The following is a 19,389-nucleotide window of genomic DNA, read 5'->3' on the forward strand; positions in this document are numbered from 1 at the left end:
AGCAGGTCCCCTCACCCCATCAGCTCTTCCCCGATGGAGATCAGGGAACAAGCCTTTCGGTTCCGGGGACGCAAAGGGCCTCCTAGGTCCAAGCAGCCCCATCCTACTAGAAGGTGGCGCAGAAGCAAGCGACCCACTGCTACCCACAGAGGCCCAGGAACCATGGGGCCAGGATTTCCTAGCCTCAGTTTCTCCCGTGACACCTAGATAGATGCCGTGCCATTGGTCGAGGCCTGGGGTCAAGGCCCCGCCTCTCTAGGGCATCCTCTGCCCTAGCCCGCCCAGCCGCTCCTCCCCCCGGCTCCCGGCTAGCTCCCACGGTCCCAGAGGTGGGCGGGCGGGTCCTCGATGACGGCTGCAGAACCACGGCCCGACATGCCCTCACCCCCGCCCCGGGCTTTCCCCGCCAGTCCCCGCCAGGGAACCGTCAGAGCGGCCACGCGCCCTGTGCTCTGCACCCCGCGACCTTCCCGCGCGGGTGCCCCCCGATCCTGCGCGTGCTCGGACTCCCATCTTGGAACAAGGGAGGCGGGCGGGAGCGAGGGAGCAAAAAAAGCAGCGACCCGGAAACGCCATATAAGGAGCAGGAAGGATCCCCCGCCGGAACAATCCTTATTTGGGCAGCACCTTATTTGGTGTGCTCCGATATGGCCCGGCTGCTTCCGGCTCCGGGAGGAGGGAAGAAGGAGGAGGGAAGGGGCGGGGGCAACGCCGAGAACTCGGGAGCAGCTTGGGTCCGGGAGGCCCCAGCTACAGCTCGGGCTTCCCCGAGGCTTGGGCTCCCAGGGTGCGAGAGCCAGCGAGAGGCTCAGGGTGTAGGATGGGGGTGCCCACCACTCTCCAATAGGGGGCTTCACGTCACTCCGGGTCTTCCCGGCCCGTTCTGCCATATTTGGGCTTCCTGCTTCCCATATATGGCCATGTACGTCACGACGGAGGCTGGCCCGTGCGGTTTCAGACCCTTCAAATAGAGGCGGATCCGGGGAGCCGCGAGAGATCCCAGCGCGCAGAACTTGGGGAGCCGCCGCCGCCGTCGCCGCCGCCAGCTGCCACCGCCCGCCGCCGCCGCAGGACCGGCGCCTACCCCAGCCTCCGCAGCAGCGCCGCGTCCGCACCAGCCCGCGGCGAGGGCGAGCCTGGGGCCCCGCCTGCGCTCTCTCCAGTGTGCCCCGCACCCCGCATGTGACCCGGCCAGGCCCCCACGAGTGTGCCCCCGCAGCTCCGGCTCTGGGCTGCACCCACCTACCCTAACACCGGCTCGTTAGCCCGCCCATCCGGGATGGCCGCGGCCAAGGCCGAGATGCAGCTGATGTCCCCGCTGCAGATCAACGATCCATTCGGCTCCTTTCCTCACTCACCCACTATGGACAACTACCCTAAACTGGAGGAGATGATGCTGCTGAGCAACGGGGCGCCCCAGTTCCTTGGTGCCGCCGGAGCCCCTGAGGGTAGCGGCGGTAACAGCAGCAGCAGCAGCGGGGGCGGTGGAGGTGGAGGGAGCGGCGGCAACAGCAGCACCAGCGCTTTCAACCCTCAGGGGGAGGCCGGCGAGCAGCCCTATGAGCACCTGACCGCAGGTAAGCGGTGGCCTGCGCTGTGAATTAATTAGTCCAGTCGCCCTCTTCCTGGCATCCAGTCCTTCCTCTCGGCCTCTGCAGCGCCTCCTTCACAGCAGGAGCCCTTCTGGTCCTTTGGGATGCGAACGGGTTTCCCTTTCATTCCTGTTATCCCCAGGGTCATGTGTTAGAGGGATGCCTAGGGACTCCCCCCTTCCTTGTGCCTAGCAGTGCGCAGAGGAGCAAGCTTTTGTTTTGGATAGAGAGCCCTAGGGCTGCGTGGGTGGGTGCAGAGGGGGAGGACTTGTTTTGATGAGCAGGGCTGCGCCCCCCACCTCCAGAAAGGCTTGGCTTGCTTTCTGCCTGTCCCCAAGAAAGGGCCTTGATCCGTGGCAGGGATGTCCAGGCAGCCCGGAGTAGGGGGCGCGCAGTAGCGGCGGCTGTGGGGGTGCTGGCGGGAATCCCTAGCCCCGCGCAGCAGCCGCTGCGGAGTGATGTGAGCTGCAATGGAGGGGATTCTCTGTATTTGCGTCAGCTGTTGTTGAAATGGGCTCTGCCTCTGGAGCACATCCAGGAACATCGCAATCTGCTTCTATCAATTATTAACTAGCTCGGGAGTCAATGGTAGCTGGCCCAACCTCTTGCTTGGCAATTCGCGTCCTCTTCCTTCTCCAGTGATTGCTCTCCTGTAACCAGGCCTCCCCCTCTCTCTCTCCTGCCAGAGTCTTTTCCTGACATCACTCTGAATAATGAGAAGGTGCTGGTGGAGACAAGTTACCCCAACCAAACCATCCGGCTGCCCCCCATCACCTACACTGGCCGCTTCTCACTTGAGCCTGCACCCAACAGTGGCAATACCCTGTGGCCTGAGCCCCTCTTCAGCCTGGTCAGTGGCCTCGTGAGCATGACCAACCCACCGGCCACCTCATCTTCGGCACCCTCTCCAGCGGCCTCCTCCTCCTCTTCTTCCTCCTCTGCTTCCCAGAGCCCGCCCCTGAGTTGTGCAGTACAGTCCAGCGACAGCAGTCCCATATACTCTGCAGCGCCCACCTTCCCCACACCCAACACTGACATCTTCCCGGAGCCACAAAGCCAGGCCTTTCCTGGTTCAGCTGGCACCTCGCTCCAGTACCCGCCTCCTGCCTACCCTGCTGCCAAGGGTGGCTTCCAGGTTCCTATGATCCCTGACTACCTGTTTCCACAGCAGCAGGGTGACCTGGGCTTAGGCACCACAGACCAGAAACCCTTCCAGGGTTTGGAAAACCGTACCCAGCAGCCCTCGCTCACTCCACTCTCCACCATCAAGGCCTTTGCCACACAGTCGGGCTCCCAGGACTTGAAGGCCCTCAACACTACCTATCAGTCCCAGCTTATCAAACCCAGCCGCATGCGCAAGTACCCCAACCGGCCCAGCAAGACGCCTCCCCATGAGCGCCCCTACGCCTGCCCTGTGGAGTCCTGCGACCGCCGCTTCTCCCGCTCTGATGAGCTTACCCGCCACATCCGCATCCACACAGGCCAGAAACCCTTCCAGTGTCGCATCTGCATGCGCAACTTCAGCCGCAGTGACCACCTTACCACCCACATCCGAACCCACACGGGCGAGAAGCCCTTCGCCTGCGACATCTGTGGGAGAAAGTTTGCCAGGAGCGACGAACGCAAAAGGCATACCAAGATCCACTTGCGGCAGAAGGACAAGAAAGCAGACAAAAGTGTTGTGGCCTCTTCAGCCACTTCTTCCCTCTCTTCCTACTCATCCCCAGTTGCTACCTCTTACCCATCCCCAGTTACTACCTCTTACCCATCGCCTGTGCCCACCTCCTACTCCTCTCCTGGCTCCTCAACTTACCCATCCCCTGTCCATAGTGGCTTCCCCTCACCTTCAGTGGCCACCACGTATTCCTCGGTTCCCCCTGCTTTCCCTGCCCAAGTCAGCAGCTTCCCTTCCTCAGCGGTCACCAACTCATTCACCGCCTCCACAGGCCTTTCGGACATGACAGCAACATTTTCTCCCAGGACAATTGAAATTTGCTAAAGGGAAAAGGAAACAAAAAAGGAAAAGGGGGAGAAAAAGAAACATATGCGATTACAGGACAGGAGAAGGAGATGGCCACAGGAGAGGGGTGCTTTTAGGTCAGATGGAGGTTCTCAGAGCCTAGTGCTTCCCTCCTCCTTCTTGACCCCAAAGTCAGTGTGGAAGGTCTGTTGACCAACAATCCTTTCTACCCACTTCCCCCTTCCTCCCCACTTCCTCCTCTCTTTGACTTCAGCTGCCTGAAACAGCCATGTTCAAGTTCTTCACCTCTATCCAAAGAACTTGATTTGCATGGATTTTGGATATATCATTTCAGTATCATTTCCATCGTATGCCTGACCCCCTTGCTCCCTTCAATGCTAGAAAACTGAGTTGGCAAAGTGGGGTTTGGGCCCCTCAGAGCCCACCTCTGCACCTTATACAGTGTCTGTGCCATGGATTTTGTTTTTCTTGGGGTATTCTTGATGTGAAGATAATTTGCATATTCTATTGTATTATTTGGAGTCAAATCCTCACTATGGAAAAACAGAAAAAAAAAAAAAAAAAAAAAAGAAAAGCCAAGCGAACAAATGGTGATCCTCTATTTTGTGATGATGCTGTGACAATGAGTTTGAAGCTTTTTTTGAAACAGCAGTCCTAGATGTTACTCAGAGCATGTATCAGAGTGATGTTCCGTTAACCATTTTGTAAATATTGCCCGACCGTACTCTCACATGTGGCAAAATATGGTTTGGTTTTTCTTTTTTCTTTTCTTTTTGTTTTTTTGAAAGTGGTTTTATTTTGTCGTCCTTTTGATTTTAAAAAAGTTTCACGTCTTGGTGCCTTTTGTGTGATGCGCCTTGCTGACAGCTTGACATGTGCAATTATGAGGGATGTGCTCACCTCTAGCCTTAAGGGGGGCAGGGAGTGATGATTCGGGGGAGGCTTTGGGAGCAAAACAAGGAAGAGGGCTGAGCTGAGCTTCGGTTCTCCAGAATGTAAGAAAAAAAAATCTACAACAAAATCTGAACTCTCAAAAGTCTATTTTTTTAACTGAAAATGTAAATTTATAAATATATTCAGGAGTTGGAATGTTGTAGTTACCTACTGAGTAGGCGGCGATTTTTGTATGTTATGAACATGCGGTTCATTATTTTGTGGTTTTCTTTTACTTTGTACATGTGTTTGCTTAAACAAAGTGATTGTTTGGCTTATAAACACATTGAATGCGCTTTATTGCCCATAGGATATGTGATGTATATCCTTCAGAAAAATTAAAGAGAAAATAAAGTAGCTGTTATTGGGTGTGTGTTTTCTGGGCTAGGGGAGAGGCTGCATGGTACTGTCCCTATTGAAGGGCTTAAGGTTTTCTAAAGACAGCCTTTTAAGGAACACTGATGTTGCAGTGGTTAACCAGTTGGCTGCTAACAAAAGGTTGGTGGTTTGAACCCACCAGCTGCTCTGTGGAAGGAAGATGTGGCAGGCTGCTCTCATAAAGATTTATAGCTTTGGAAATCCTACTGGGCAGAATTGACTCAACAACATTAAGTTTGTGGTTTTCTTTTTTTTTTTTTGACGGGCTTTTACAGAGACAAGGATAGTCCAACCAGAGCCATACCCTCTGTGTGCCATGCATCACTGGGGCAAATTCTTCATGAGGACCCCGTGTGGGTCTCCTCAGTCAGGTGGGCTGCACTGTGCCTTGGCTAGTTAAAGCTAAAGAAGCCCAAAGTTAGTGATAGAGATGTGTGGCCAGAGGCATTGCCACTCTTCTGTCACCAGTTGTTTGGCCTGCCCTGCCACTAACCTTCAGGTATGGAAAATATAAGCGTGGGGAGGACACAGAGCATTGGGAAACGTAACAAAACTGGGGCTGCCCTAGTCTCTCCCTCCCCTGCCCCCTTTCTCCAGCAATCTGAGCTTGTCAAAGAAAGATAGAAGAGGCGAGGGCCAGTTCTCAAGCCAAGAATCCTTCCAGGAAGAAAATCTTACCACTTGCCAGCTGGAGCTGCGATCTTTGGCAGCCTCTTGGGTCTCAGGGCAGAGTGGGCAGCAGGCTGGCCTGGTGTCTAAGTTTCCTATGCAGGCCAAGCCTGTCGCTATTGTGTAGGAGGCATGAAGTGCTTGGTTCCACTGGCACCAGCCCCCTGAGGGCACATTCACTGTTGGAGTAATCCTTGTAGGCTTGTGAGAATCCATCTACTCTGTAAGAGGCCTTAAACTGGGCGCGACGGAAATAGAACAATCCCTGTTCTCAAGGAATGCAGATCCTTGGTAGGTGAGATAGAGATGCCAGCTAAAAATTACAACATGGTGTTTATGTTACATAATGTGGGCAAGCATGGGAGCAGAGAGAAGGGCAGCCAACCCACCTGGGAGCTCGGGAACGGTAGAAAACTTGAGTTGGGAAGGGTAAGTAGGACTCAACAAGATTGGCTTGGTTTTTGCATAAGGCAAGGAAGATGTTCACTGAGTCTCTACCCAAGAGTGTGGGTGGGACAGGTTACTAAATGGAAGCACTGCCGCCAACCCTGACAGAATTCGAAGTCTTTTTTGAATTGGTCAGAAACCATCATCCATTGGGCAAATGAGTAAAGTAAATTTAGCATCCTCGTGTCCTGGAATTTTTGTACCTTGGCTTCCACTCCCAACTTCTGACCCCCAAAATCAGGAGCAAGGAACTATGCCCTTCACCCTGTATGGTTATTGAGCTCTAAATGAAGTTAAGGTCTACACTGCTTCTCCCCATCTCCTCCTCTGAGGATCTATCTCAGCTCACACCTTTTCCTGGGACCAAAGGAATTCCAGGAACCCCCTACTATAGGCCCAACTCTCCATTCTCTCCCCCCACCCTCAACACTGTTTATCTCTGCCCATGATACCAGACTCCTCAGCCTGGAGCAGAGTGAACCAGGCCATCTTCACTAGCAAATGGCACATCCTTGTGAACTTTTTGGCAAAATTGCCATGTCCTGATGGAACAATATTTGTGTTGGCAAACCTTTTCCCAGCCCCACCCACTCTTCCCCATCTCATTGCAGGGCCAGGAGCACAAGTCTATGCCTGTTCTACATTTTTAAGAGTATCTCACCTCAGACTCCCAGGAAACAAAAAACATAGCAAGAATAAAAAATGAAAGAAGGAGCAAAGAGACTTTGTTCTTTTAAAGCAGAGGATCTCGAAGCTTACCATGCATCAGAATCACCAGGATTAGCTTGTTAAAATTTCAGATTTCCAGGAGCCATTCCTAGAGCACCTGATTCCCTAGGTCTACCAGGGGTCCCGGAACTGACCTTGGTAACAAGCGTTCCTGGTGATTCTTATTCCAGTGCTGGTGACTTGTTGAGAAACTGCCAAGCCTGCTAGGCAATTTTTGTTAGTAATGTTACCAGAATTTCTTTAGGTCTGACAGTCAAAACTCAAATTCCTTTATGTTTGAAATAGGCAAGACTCAAGCAATTGTCTCATTTTACAGTGCTATTGTATACTGGGGAGCTCTGGTAGCATAGTAGCTAAGGCACTTCACTGCTAACCAGAAGGTTGGCGGTTCAAACCCACCAGCCACTCCTCAGAAGGAAGATGGGGCAATCTACTTGCATAGTGATACTGCCTCAGAAACCCAAGGAGGGGTCGCAATGAGTCAGGTCCAACTTGACGGCACATAATGACAACATTGTATACTGAATGTGTTGCTTGGTATAAATGGAAAAAAAAAAAAAAAAAGTTCATTTTTGCTCCTGCCCCTATGAAAAAAATCTGAAACCAAAGTCACAGGGCACTGCTGATAAAAGCTCTCATCATCCTAAAGGCTGAGGTTTGGGAAGGGGCCCAGAGAGTACAGAACAATTGATTGCTACCTGGGGACATTGTCTTTGGCTTCAGAGATAATGGGGAAGGACAGGGAAGAGCAGGGTGGAGAGGAAGTAGAGAACTCATCCAGCTTAAGACAGGTTTAGAATCTGTAGTAAAAGCATCCAGGTCTTAAGGACTCTTGACCCATCCTCCTTGGATCTGACTCTTTGCCTTCAAGTCGATAGGCATCAGGAGCTCTGGTGGCACAGTGGTTAAGACATTCAGCCATTCCAGCCTACCAGATGCTCCACGGGAGAAAGATGTGGCAGTCTGCGTCTGTAAAGATTTATAGCCTTGGGAAACCTGTGGGTTGTTCCCATGGAGCAACTGGTGAATTTGAAAAGCCAAAAAGCCACCTTTCGGGGTAGCCGCCTAATGCTCAGCCTAATGCTCAACCACTTCGCCACCAGGGCTTCTTTCCTCCTACCCTAGAGGTACTGCTTTCGCTTGAATTTCAAGAATATTCAGCTGCATCCATTTTGAAAGATTGAAAGCACTCAGGAAGGTGGAGTTTAGCCTGCTTATATAAGGCTGGCGGTTCAAACCCACCAGCCACTCCTCAGAAGGAAGGTTGGGCGATCTACTTCCGTAGTGATACCGCCTCGGAAACCCAAGGAGGGGTCGCTATGAGTGGGGTCCGACTTGACGGCAGTGGGTTTGGTTTGGTTTGGTCAAGCTGGGGTTTGTAGTGTGCACCCTTCTACCTTCTCCATTTGCAGTCCCCCCTCCTCCACTGCCCAGGAAGAAATAGAGTCAGGTAAAGGAGGCCTGGTGGCACAGTGGTGAAAGCACTTGGCTGTTAACTGAAAGCACTTGGCTGTTAACTGTGTGATCCCACACAGGAGCTCCTCAGGAGAAAGACCTGGAAATGTGCTCCCCAAAAGATTACAGTCTAGAAAACAGTTCTTCTCTGTCACATGAGTCACTATAAATTGAAATCAACTTGACAGTACCTAAAAACAGCATACTATCGGGGCAGAGTTATCCCCTGCCATGTCCCCCCCTCCCAATCCCCAGCTGTTTAGCTGGTTTATGCCACATTTAGTGTAGTTTGAACAGGTTAGGTTCTGGGCAGAGATACCAGCATCCTGAGAGAAATGAAGCCAAGCCTAAAAGAATCAGGTGTTAAGCAAATAAGATTTCAACATTTTACCCATAAACCTTTGGGTGCTAATAATATTTTTGCATCCAAATAGCAAATCTAGGCCTTCAGTTCAGTCATTTTTCTTTCTCAGTCTCCCTTGTCCCATTACTCAGAACTGGGAGAGCCTTTTGTGGCTGCTAAGCTTACTTGAGAAGATCTCATAGGTCAAATTGGTACCCTCAGCAACTCAGATCCAGCTAAATTTATCTCCTCTCTCTTTTCAGGGCATTTTCTCCAACAAGTCCATTCTCTTCAGGACTAAGCAGGTTTGACTGCTGTCGAGTCAGATCTGACTCATAGCGACCCCTCCTTGGGTTTCTGAGGCAGTATCACTTCGGAAGTAGATTGCCCAACCTTCCTTTCGAGGAGTGGCTGGTGGGTTTGAACCACCAGCCTTCTGGTTAGCAGTTAAATGCCTTAGGCACTACACCACCAGAGCTCCTAGCAGGTTTTTTTTTTTTTTTTTTTTTTTTAATTTTATTGCAACTCTATTGAGATACAGTTGATATATAATAAACTGTATATATGAAGGAGCTGTGGTGGCATAGTGGTTAAAGTATCCAGCTGCTAACCAAAAGGTTGGTAATTTGAACCTACCAGCTGCTCTGTGGGAGAAAGATGAGGCAGTCTGCTTCCATAAAGATCTACAGCCTTGGAAACCCTATGAGGCAGTTCTACTGTGCCTTAAAGGGTTGCTGTAAGTCAGAATCTACTTGATGGCAGGGGGTTAGTGGGTCCACATAAAGTATATGATTTGATGAGTTTGACTGTGTATACAGATGACATCATCATCACAGTTAGGATAAACAACATATCCATCATCTCAAAAAATTTCTTTATGTCTGCTGGTGATCTGTATCTTCCTCCTTCCACCCCTGTTCTAGCAATCACTGATGTACTTTCTGTCACTTTCAATGAGCTTGGATTTTCTAGAGTTTTATATAAATGGACACTGAGTGTGTACTCAGTATTGTCTGGCTTATTTCACTTAACATCATTATTTTGAGATTCATCCATGTTACATTGTATAGACAACTCATTCTTTTTCACTGCTGAGTAGTATTCCACTGTATGACTCTGCCGTAATTTGTTCATCCTGTCACCTGTGGATGGAAATTTGGGTTCTCTCTCTTTGGGGTTATTACAAATAAGGTTGCTGCGAACATTTTGGTACAAGTCTGTGTGGGTGTGTGCTATAATTTTCTCTTATCTCTTCCTCCAAAGTCTCCTTACTCTGGCTCCTTCTTCCCATGATGTCCCCATTTACTTGCCTCTTTCTTACTCGAGGTAATACACACCAGGGCCCGTCACACTCACAGAGTCAGGATCAGATTCCTAAAGGATTTGCTTCTACTCATCTTCCTTCACATAAACAGATCCAGCACCTTTATCATTTTTATTGCTCTATTACAAATTCCCACCTGTTTGTTTGTATCTTCCTGGTAAAGAGATGTGTAAGGCAGAGCGAGATATATTATCATTTATTCAGGTTGATAAATGCATACAAGTCCTCCATGAGACTTTGGGTTTCCAAGGAGGAAAGGTACCTGGCATACCCTAGTGGGTACTCCCACCTCAAAAGGAGGAAGGGGCTAAGGATTAGATGGCATGGGGAGTTGCCTAGGGAAAGAGTAATCCTCAGTTGTCTTTTATTACTATCTCCTGTGGGCTCTTCCCTTGGTCAGTTTTCTGGAACACTGGCCTCACTCACTCACTCACTGTCACATAGTAGCCCTCTCCTATCACATTCTGTGATAGTGTTGTAACCAGCACTTCTCCCTCTCCTGAGTTAGTGGGCACCTCTTGGAAGGAAGAGCACAGTGTGGTAACTTTCTTAGGGCTCAGCACTAGCCCATCTGAAGACTATTTTGCTCCTTCAGTCAGGCAGTCAGTCAGGCAGTCATCCAAAAGATATTGATCAAATACCTAAATTTTGCCACGCCCTGAGCATATAATGATAAATATGATAGAGCCCCCACTCTGGGGCAGCACAGAATTGAGTGAGAGGAGATTTAGAAATAAGCAATTGTCATACAGTGTGATATTAACATGATATATGAGAGATGCGTGCAGAGCAGGGAGTGAGTACTTCTGGCCAGGAGGAGGAGGCGTAGGAGCAGGGTGTAGGTGGAGGACTGGGAGTTCACAGGAGAAGGATTTGCAGGCCAAGGGTATGGCAAGTGCAAAAGCAAGGAGGTGTGAAAGGCCAGTGTGTTCAGGAACCAGTGAATTGATGGTGATGTGTCCAGGAAACAAGGAGAGGAGGGGCAGGGAACGCAGTTGGAAAGACAGGTTGGGGCCAGATTGGGAAGGACTTCAGTGCCAGTTCAAGGAACTATACTTTTCCCATAGGCAACAGGGACACATGTGATGCTAGAGAGAAGGGAGGCAACTTAAGCTGTACTCCTGGGTGTTTGAAAGCCTGCACTGCTTCCTGCCTCCTCAGGAGAGCCTGGTGGCCCCAATCCACTTCTGATTTACTTATTGCAATAATAACAATAAGTGGTCATGTTCAGACTTCATACATGCTTTCTAATTTCAGCTTTCAATAAAATATGAACCACCTCCAACTCAGTTATTCAGTTGTAACTCATTTTTCTCCAAGTGAGTAACATATAATTTCTAAATATGCCCTAACTTCCTGAATAGATCAAGTCTCATGCTTTTTATTGTGGGAACTTTCAGCATTCAAAAAATTAAAGGGGAAAGTGTAATGAATTAGTCTATACCTATTAACGAGTTCAAGGATTGTCAATTCATGGCCCATCGTATTTCATCTATACCACCCACCTTGCCACACACACATACTGGATTATTTTTACTCACATCCCAGACATTATATAATTTCATCTGTAAATAGTTCAATATATATCCTTACTCATTAGTATTTTTTAAGCTCCTTTGTTTGAATCAAGACCCTGTTCTGGTTACCTAGTGACACTCTGACAAGAAATATACCACAAATGGGATGGCCTTAACAAACAGGAATTTATTCTTACAATTTGGAGGCTTTAAGTCCAAGTTCAAAGTGTCAGGCTCTAGGGACTGGGTGAAAGCCCCTCAACCTTGGGGTCCAGCTCTGCCTCCTGCTCCTGGCCCAATGGAGCTAGAGGTGTTTCTTCACTCAGATAGCTGCTACCTGCTGAGGCTGAGAAGCCCCAAGGCAGACAAGTAAAAAGGTACAGTCCCGATGTTACCAAAACACACAGCAGGCCATTAAGTCCATGGTAAGTCCCAAGGTCGGCAGAGCATAGCAAGCTGCTGAGCAATGACACGGCTAAATGCAGGGTCCAAGTGTGCCATAGGCTAGAGACCATTCTCAAACCTTTTCCTTATATACAGGAAGCAGACCACATCCCAAAGGCAGCTACTCAGCTGCTTGTGGTAGATCCCACCATGGAGTTGATTGCCAGTCTCATCATGGAGAATAACTACCACCAGTTACCCAGTCACTCAACTTCTTCTTGTTGTTGTTATGTGCGGTTGAGTCGGACACGACTCATAGCGACCCCTCCTTGGGTTTCTGAGGCAGTATCACTACAGAAGTAGATTGCCCCATCTTTCTTTCGAGGAGCTGCTGGTGGGTTTGAACCGCCAGTCCAGTGTCTTAGGCACTATGCTACCAGCCACTCAACTAGGCCCAGCCAAATTGACACAAACCAAACTACCACAGACCCCACAAGACCACACTTTACATTTGGTTGATATGTCCATTAAGTCTGTTCTCATTCATAATAGTACCTCTTACTGTTTATTTAGTGAAGAAACCAGGTTATGTGTCCTGAAGAATTTCCCACTTTTGGGATTTGACAGATTGCTTTAGCTCTCTCAGACTCTTAGGCTGTAAGTCACATTCTTCTCTCTAACTAGCATGCCTTTAAAGTTTTGACTTTGCATCACAAGAGATCCAGGCACTGGGCTGGCAAAAAAACAAACTCTCCTAGCTGGGGAGTGGGTATGGATTTTGAGTTGGCAACCTTCTGGTGGACCGGTGAAAGGAGAGGAAAAAGGTAGGAGCACTCATGCACTAATCCATCTTATTTCCATCACTTGTATTTTCTGCAATGAACATTCCTCGCTCTTGTAATGAGAAATCAATAAATAGTTAGAAAAGTAAAGGAGATGGTAGGGAAGGAAGTGAGACTATTCTCACTTTCCAGTTCTCCTTCCTCTCCAGACAGACTTTTGCAGCCTTGACTTTCCATTCCAGGGAAAGTGAAGTGGAACCTTTCCTCTGACTCAGGATTTCAAGTGTTTCGCACCCCCACAGCCCCACAGCAGGGGTGGGAACAATGGAGTCATGCTCCTGTAGCAGTGCAGAGGCCTCTGGGAGCCAGCCTGGCTGAAGGCCTTCAGTGGTGGGGCGTCGACTAAGAGGCTGATGTTCTTGGGTTCTGCATCCTCTTCTTCCAGAAGCACCTCCCTATATCTTAGGGATACCTCCCGAGGACTGTTCAATTTAGATATCTTCACATCTCTTAGGGAAATCTCAAGGCTTCGGGAGGGTTGTAAAGGACTCTTCAGGTCTCCTACTGCCTGTTGACAACCAGAGTTCCAGGACAGAGTGCAGCAGGGTCCCTCATTGCCCATGCCTATCTGCCCAGGCCCTATAAAAACTGGTGACAAGTCTGAATTAAAGCAAACGCTCCCAGCCAGGTTCTCTTCCACTTGTGTGGTGAGCAATGCAGGAATGTAGGTGTGAGCAGATTTTTGAGATCTCAGCCTACTAAGCAGGAGCCCTGGATGGAGAGAAACTTTGTAAGTCAGGAAGCAGCAAGACAAAGTGATGAAGCACATGTGCCCTGGAGTCACACAGATCCATCCTAATACCCTACTGTTATGGATTGGATTGTGTCCTCCAAAAAGATATGTTCAAGTCCTAACCTTTGGTACCTGTGAACTTGACCTTCTTTGGAGATAGGGCCCTAGAATGTTATCAGTAGCATGCAGTCATACTGCAGTAGGGTGCACCCTAATCCCATCCAAGTGGTGTCTTATAAAAGAGAAGAGACATGGAGAGTTAGAAGAATGGCCATATGACTATGGAAGCAGATATAAACCAAGGAACGCAAAGGATTGTCAGGAGCCAGTAGAAGCTAGGAGAGTCTGTACCCTGATTTGGACCTCTAGCTTCCACAATGGTAAGACAATAATTTCTGTTCTTTAAAGCCTTCCCACTTTCTGGTATTTTGTTACAGCAGCCCTAGGAAACTAAGACACTCACTCACTCTGCCACTTATGAACTTAGCCATCACCTGTAGAAAATGGGCATAATAGTTCTATCTCCTTGGTTTGTGTTGAGAATTAAATGAGACAATGTCTATAGGATGCTTGGCCCGCTCCCATTAATTTGGAGCTATTGCTATTGAAGAGCTAATAAGCCTCAGTCTCCTCAATTCTAAAACAGGGATAATGAAGAATGGCTGACATGATGTTAATAAATAAATATTCACTATTAACAAACAACAACAACAATTAATATTATTGGGAGTTCTGGTGGCGTAGTACCTAAGGCATTTGACTGTTAACCAGAAAGCTGGTGGTTCAAACCCACCAGCCACTCCTCGGAAGAAAGATTGATCAGTCTACTTCCGTACTGATACTGCCTCAGAAACCCAAGGAGGGGTCGCTATGAGTCAGATCTGACTCGATGGCAGTGAGTTTTTTGAGATTAATATTGTTGAAGGAGTTCTGGTGGTGTAGTGCCTAAGGCATTCAACTGCTAACCAGAAGGTTGCCAGTTCAAACCCACCAGCCACTCTGCAGAAGGAAGATGGTGTGTTCTACTTCCGTAAAGATTATAACCTCAGAAACCCAATGGGGGGCACTATGAGTCAGAATTGACTCAGTGGCAGTGAATTTGGTTTTTGGTTTATGAATATTTTTAGGAGCTCTGCCTGCTAAGTAGAAGGTTGAAGGTTCAAACCCACCAGCCGCTCCGCAGAAGGAAGATGGAGCAATCTACTTCTATAAAAATTTACTGACTCAGAAACCCAGTGGGGGTCGCTATGAGTCAGAAAAGACTCGATGGCAGTGAGTTTGGTTTCAGTTGTTAATGTTATTACACCTCTCCCTTGTTTAGGTTGAGGTCACAATCCAATAGTTCCCTTCCCCTCCTGCCTTCTCCTGTTCCAATTGCTAGGACATGACCCTTCTGGTCATTTTGGACAGAAGACCCAGGGAAAGAAGAATCACACCTAGAAAAGGAGATATGGGGAGATGAGGGAGCAACCCAGGGGGTCTCCCTCCCTCCTGAGACCTGACTTTCCTTCCCTCCGACCACATTCTAATCCTGAACTTTATTACTAATGTCTCCCTAGTAAAGTTCTGCCCAAGGGTTCATTTTAGAGATGTCGATAATCCTGAGAGGATCAGTATTAATCTTCCCCACCTACAAGATGAGTGACAGCTCGAGACCAAAAGCTTCCCAGCCAGCGAGAGAAAGAATGGAAGTTTCCTTTATTCCTCCGTGCCTCATTCCCCCTCCCTTTTGCGGAGGAGCTGAATGTGCTCACTCTGGAGGGACTGAGGGAAGCCAGGCTGGCTGTAATGTGATTTTGCCTAGATGAAGCTGGCAGCTGGAAACTACTTTTCCTAGGATTGCCCTCTGCAGGGGAAACTCCATGACGGAGACAGGGCAGCTGGCAGAGAGAAGCCTGAGGTTGGAGGACGCTGCTGCAGCTGTACCAGGCAGGGCCACACAGGGCCACATAGGACCACGGAGGCCACAGAAGCCACTCAGGCCATGGAGGCAGATGCCAATACCATGTTTAGCTCCAGAGGTCCCTTAAGAAAGGCCTGGGGAGAAAGATTTCTTTATCAGTAGCACAGCAGCAACTACGAATGAACTCAAGTTATAGTAGAAAGGGTGTGGGTGTCAGAATCTGAAGACCTGGGTTCCAGTCCTGGTGCTGTCACTCCATGGCCACGTGATCTTTGGTCAAGTCATTGAGATTTTTGCCCATATTCTAGTTTCCTCATTTATAAAAGGAATGTTCTAATATCTCTGTCATGAAACTGTGGGAAAAATTAGTTGAAATAATGTATGAGAACAGAGGAGATGGTTAATAAATATTCATTTATTCCACAGGATTGAGGAGAAAGAAAACCACTGGATTCTGGAGGCTAGCTTTATAATTTATCAGCTTATTCTACAGAATCAAACACCGGTGTCGTGACATTTGTTGGACTCCTCGTTTTAGTGAAGTTATGGGTTTGCCATTCACAATGACATCTTGGGAGGCTCCCTAAATATTCTGGGCCTCAGAACTGGTCTCTCTGGGTGGCATGCAGGGCAGAAGGAACCTGTTTCTCAGAGATCCTATCAGCATCTCCCTTAAGCCTTTTGCTGTCCTCCATGAACCAGTCCTTCTTCTGTGCTATCAGGTTCATGTCCATGTGCTAGAGAAGGCCAGAATGACATAGCCACATGTTTACCCAGTGAGCTGTGTCCCTGTTGGAATTGAAAAATATCCTTGAGGGCTGCAACTTTTACAGGGAAGGTTACCATGCCAACGACAGCCTCTTTCCCCAATAGTGATGAAAGGGAACAAGGCCGTGGGTGATACACATCTATTATATATCCACAAACTTGCCTGGAACCCATTAGAGGCTTCTAACTGCTGCACAGCAGGATGGGGCTGCCACTGAGTGGCAGGAAGATTCAGGCTAGATTTAAGTGGGACTCCAGGACAGGCAGGGCTGATGAGTGCAGAGCAGGGCCAACCAGGGAAGATTGGGAAATGTTTTTTCGAGGTTGATACCCAACTCTTGTTGAAATGTGTGGGTGTGGTACTGTCAGCAGGCATGGGAGGGGATGGTGTCCTAGATACCAGGTTCTGTCTGTGATGGGAACGTCAACTTCCTCTAGGTTCCTTTTGCCTTTGCCAGATGGTCCAAGAGGTCACCTATGCTCTGGGTTAAAATGACAACAACCACAGACCCACCATCATCAAGTCAATTCCAATTCATAGTGACCTCCATCCGGTTTCCAAGGCTATAAACCTTTACAGAAGTAGATTGCCTCATCTTCCTCCCAGCTGGTGGGTTCAAACCACCAATCTTTTGCTTAGCAGTCCAATGTCTTAACCACAGCACCATCAGAGCTCCTTATGCTCTGAGATTAAAAAAAAAAAACCACCAAACTCACTGCTACTCAAGTCAATTCGACTCATAGCAACCCCTCCTTGGGTTTCTGAGGCAGTATCTCTATGGAAGTAGATTGCCCCATCTTCCTTCTGAGGAGTGGCTGGTGGGTTTGAACTGCCAGCCTTTGGGTCAGCAGTCAAGTGCCTTACGCACTCTGCCACCAGAGCTCCTTGCTCTGAGATAAGTAGAGACAATCAAATCACTGTTGGCCTTGCTAAGCCATGGTGAGCAGGGAGCAGGGACCACAGATTATCTGGGAGATGGCTGAACTGAGAGCATCAGAGCCACAGACATGCCTCTGGTAAAGGCACTGAATCCTGGCAATAAGGCCTCACCTATCACAAAGGAAGGAGCTCTGGTGACACAGTGCCTAAGGCATTTGACTGCTAACCAGAAAGTTGGTGGTTCAAACCCACCATCCACTCCACGGAAGAAAGACACGGAAGAAAGATGGGCAATCTACTTCTGTGAAGATTTACCTCTCTGAAACCCAATGGGGGTCGCTATGAGTCAGAATCGACTCTGTGGCAGTGGGTTTTGGTTTTTACACAAAGGAGAACCAGTTTCCCCCTAAGAGGTAGGGCTTCCAGGAATGGCGCTAAAGTTCTTATGTTCCTGCCCCACACCCACAATTCAATCCAGAAAGTGTACGGAGAGCAGAGGAACTGACCATTTATTAAGAATCTACTCAAAAAAAAAAAAAGAAAGAAAGAAAGAAAGAAAAAGGGAGCTCTGGTAGCGTAGTGCCTAAGGCACTTGACTGCTAACCAGAAGGCTGGTGGTTCAAACCTACCAGCCACTCCTGAGAAGAATGATGGGGCAATCTACTTCCGTAGTGACACTGCCTCGGAAACCCAAGGAGGGGTCGTTATGAGTCGGGTCCGACTTGACGGCACATAACAACAACTCAAAAAAGAGAGAGAGAAAAAAAAGAATCTACTACATGCCAAGCTCTTTACATGCGCGCACACCATTTCATTTTATAATCAGAACAAACCTGCAAATCAGGAATGATGATCTCCATCTTAGGAGAAAAATCAGGCAGCTGAGGTTCAGAGAGGGTAAGTACTTTTCCCAGCGTCAACCAGTTAGTAAGAGAAGTTGGGATTGGAACTCTCTCTGTCTGAACTCCACAGACTGGAAAGCAAAACCCTAGATTTCAGGGTTACCCTATTTTCTTCTGGAAAGATCTCTACGAAAGACGTCGGCTCTCCGTTTAGTCCTTCCTCCAGACTTCCCAGGAGCCAAGTCAGCTGAGAAGAGGCTAAAGGAACACAGACGGCTGGTGTCTGGGAAAGCCGCCCCCGCCCATAATTGTTACGTGGTTCATGCTTGCACCCACCGGGAGATGCTTAACAGACATCTTCTCATTTTGTCCCCACAACCCTCGGAGGAGGAAACCTAGGCTCAGAGACTCGTGCGTGGTGGAGCTGGGATTCCACCTTGGTTGGGTCAGGCGTTCAAGCCCAGCACGATGCAGACCCGCTCCGGCCCGAGGGTTGCGGGTGCTCCCTGCAAGGACAGAGGCGAAGGGGAGAAACGGGGGCGGGAAGAGGAGGGGTGCGGAGGGAACGCGGCCTAGGGGTGTGTGCGTGGGGGTCCGGGAGCCCGGGGCGGGGACTCCGCAGCCCTGGGAGTCGGCAGCCCGCGGCAGCGGAAGCGGCCTCCATCCCCGGAGGGCGGCCCGCCCCCGCCCGCCTATAGCCATGTATGGCGCTTCCTCCCAGAGCCCTACAAGGCGCTTCCTCCCTGCCCGAGGCCCAAACAAGGCGCTTCCTTCCCGGCCCATCTGGCAGGCGTCCCGCGGGCGGCTGCGGGCAGGGAGCCCGGCCGTCCGGGTCCGCCCGCGCCCGGGAGCCAGCAGCCAGCAGACCCGCTGCCAAAGTGGGGGCGGCTGGCGGGAGCGGCCCGGCGCGCGCCCGGGGCTGGCAGCGCGCGGCCCAGCCTTCTGGCGGCCGTGGCCCGGCGGAGGTAAAGGCGGGGCAGGCAGACCAGGGAGACCCAATGTAGGCGTCATGCCTTCTGCCTCCCCCAGAAAGTCAGGGCCCCCCACCGGTTTCATATTTTGTTCCACTTTTCTCCGCCATCCCTGAACACAGCACAGCCTTGCTGGAAACGCTTCAGCGGCTTACAGCGTAGGAGCTAAAAGCTCAAACTGTAGCAAGGAGCCTGCCTCTCCTCGCCTTATCTCTTCCCCTTTCATTTTGCAAGTTAGTTTTCAGTAAGACCTAACTGCTTGTATTTCTTCCTCTTTGCTATTTCCCACTCCTCCCTGTCTTTACTCAAATTGACCATCCGCCTACAATGCTCTTCCTACCCCATTCTAGTAGAACTCACTGGTACCTATTCTGGTAAGGGCTTGCTGGTGGTTCAGGTGGAACTCCTTCACTCTCCCCGCCTTCTTACCCCTCCCCAACCTCACAATCTGTTACACATTTGACATAATATTATACATCTGTTCCTTGGTTAGCACTACGATTTGATCTTACTCTTTGCATTCCTTGTGTTTAGCAGTGTACCTGCTCAGTAAATTGTAGTCATTGTTTCTGAGTGAGGGGAAAGAAGGAAAAGACCCTGTTTGTTTGCAGGCCTGTCACAGTCCCTTTTCACCTTGGTCTCCTACTTTAGGTCCTACCCTGGCATCTACCTGCTCTGTGATCTGGAGGTTCACAAGC

The 19,389-nt window shown here is 49.5% G+C and overlaps 1 protein-coding gene across 1 annotated transcript; it reads left to right on the plus strand.

Moving 5' to 3' along the window:
- Window positions 1–1,279: 1,279 nt before the first annotated feature.
- EGR1 (early growth response 1) lies at window positions 1,280–3,591 on the plus strand. Its single transcript, XM_007938954.2, has 2 exons — window positions 1,280–1,577; window positions 2,279–3,591. The coding sequence occupies exons 1-2, from the start codon at window positions 1,280–1,282 to the stop codon at window positions 3,589–3,591; spliced, it is 1,611 nt and encodes a 536-aa protein (XP_007937145.1).
- Window positions 3,592–19,389: the final 15,798 nt, after the last annotated feature.

Source organism: Orycteropus afer, unplaced genomic scaffold (assembly GCF_000298275.1).
Source record: "Orycteropus afer afer isolate SDZICR_OR568_19922 unplaced genomic scaffold, OryAfe1.0 scaffold00056, whole genome shotgun sequence".
NCBI classification, from domain to species: Eukaryota; Metazoa; Chordata; class Mammalia; order Tubulidentata; family Orycteropodidae; genus Orycteropus; species Orycteropus afer.

What these genes read in the sequence shown, in the direction of transcription:
- EGR1 (XM_007938954.2), top strand. Translation starts at nt 1,280, where the DNA reads ATGGCCGCGGCCAAGGCCGAGATGCAGCTGATGTCCCCGCTGCAGATC. An exon ending in CTATGAGCACCTGACCGCAG is followed by an intron (nt 1,578 to 2,278) that starts GTAAGCGGTGGC and finishes CTCTCCTGCCAG; the next exon opens with AGTCTTTTCCTGACATCACT.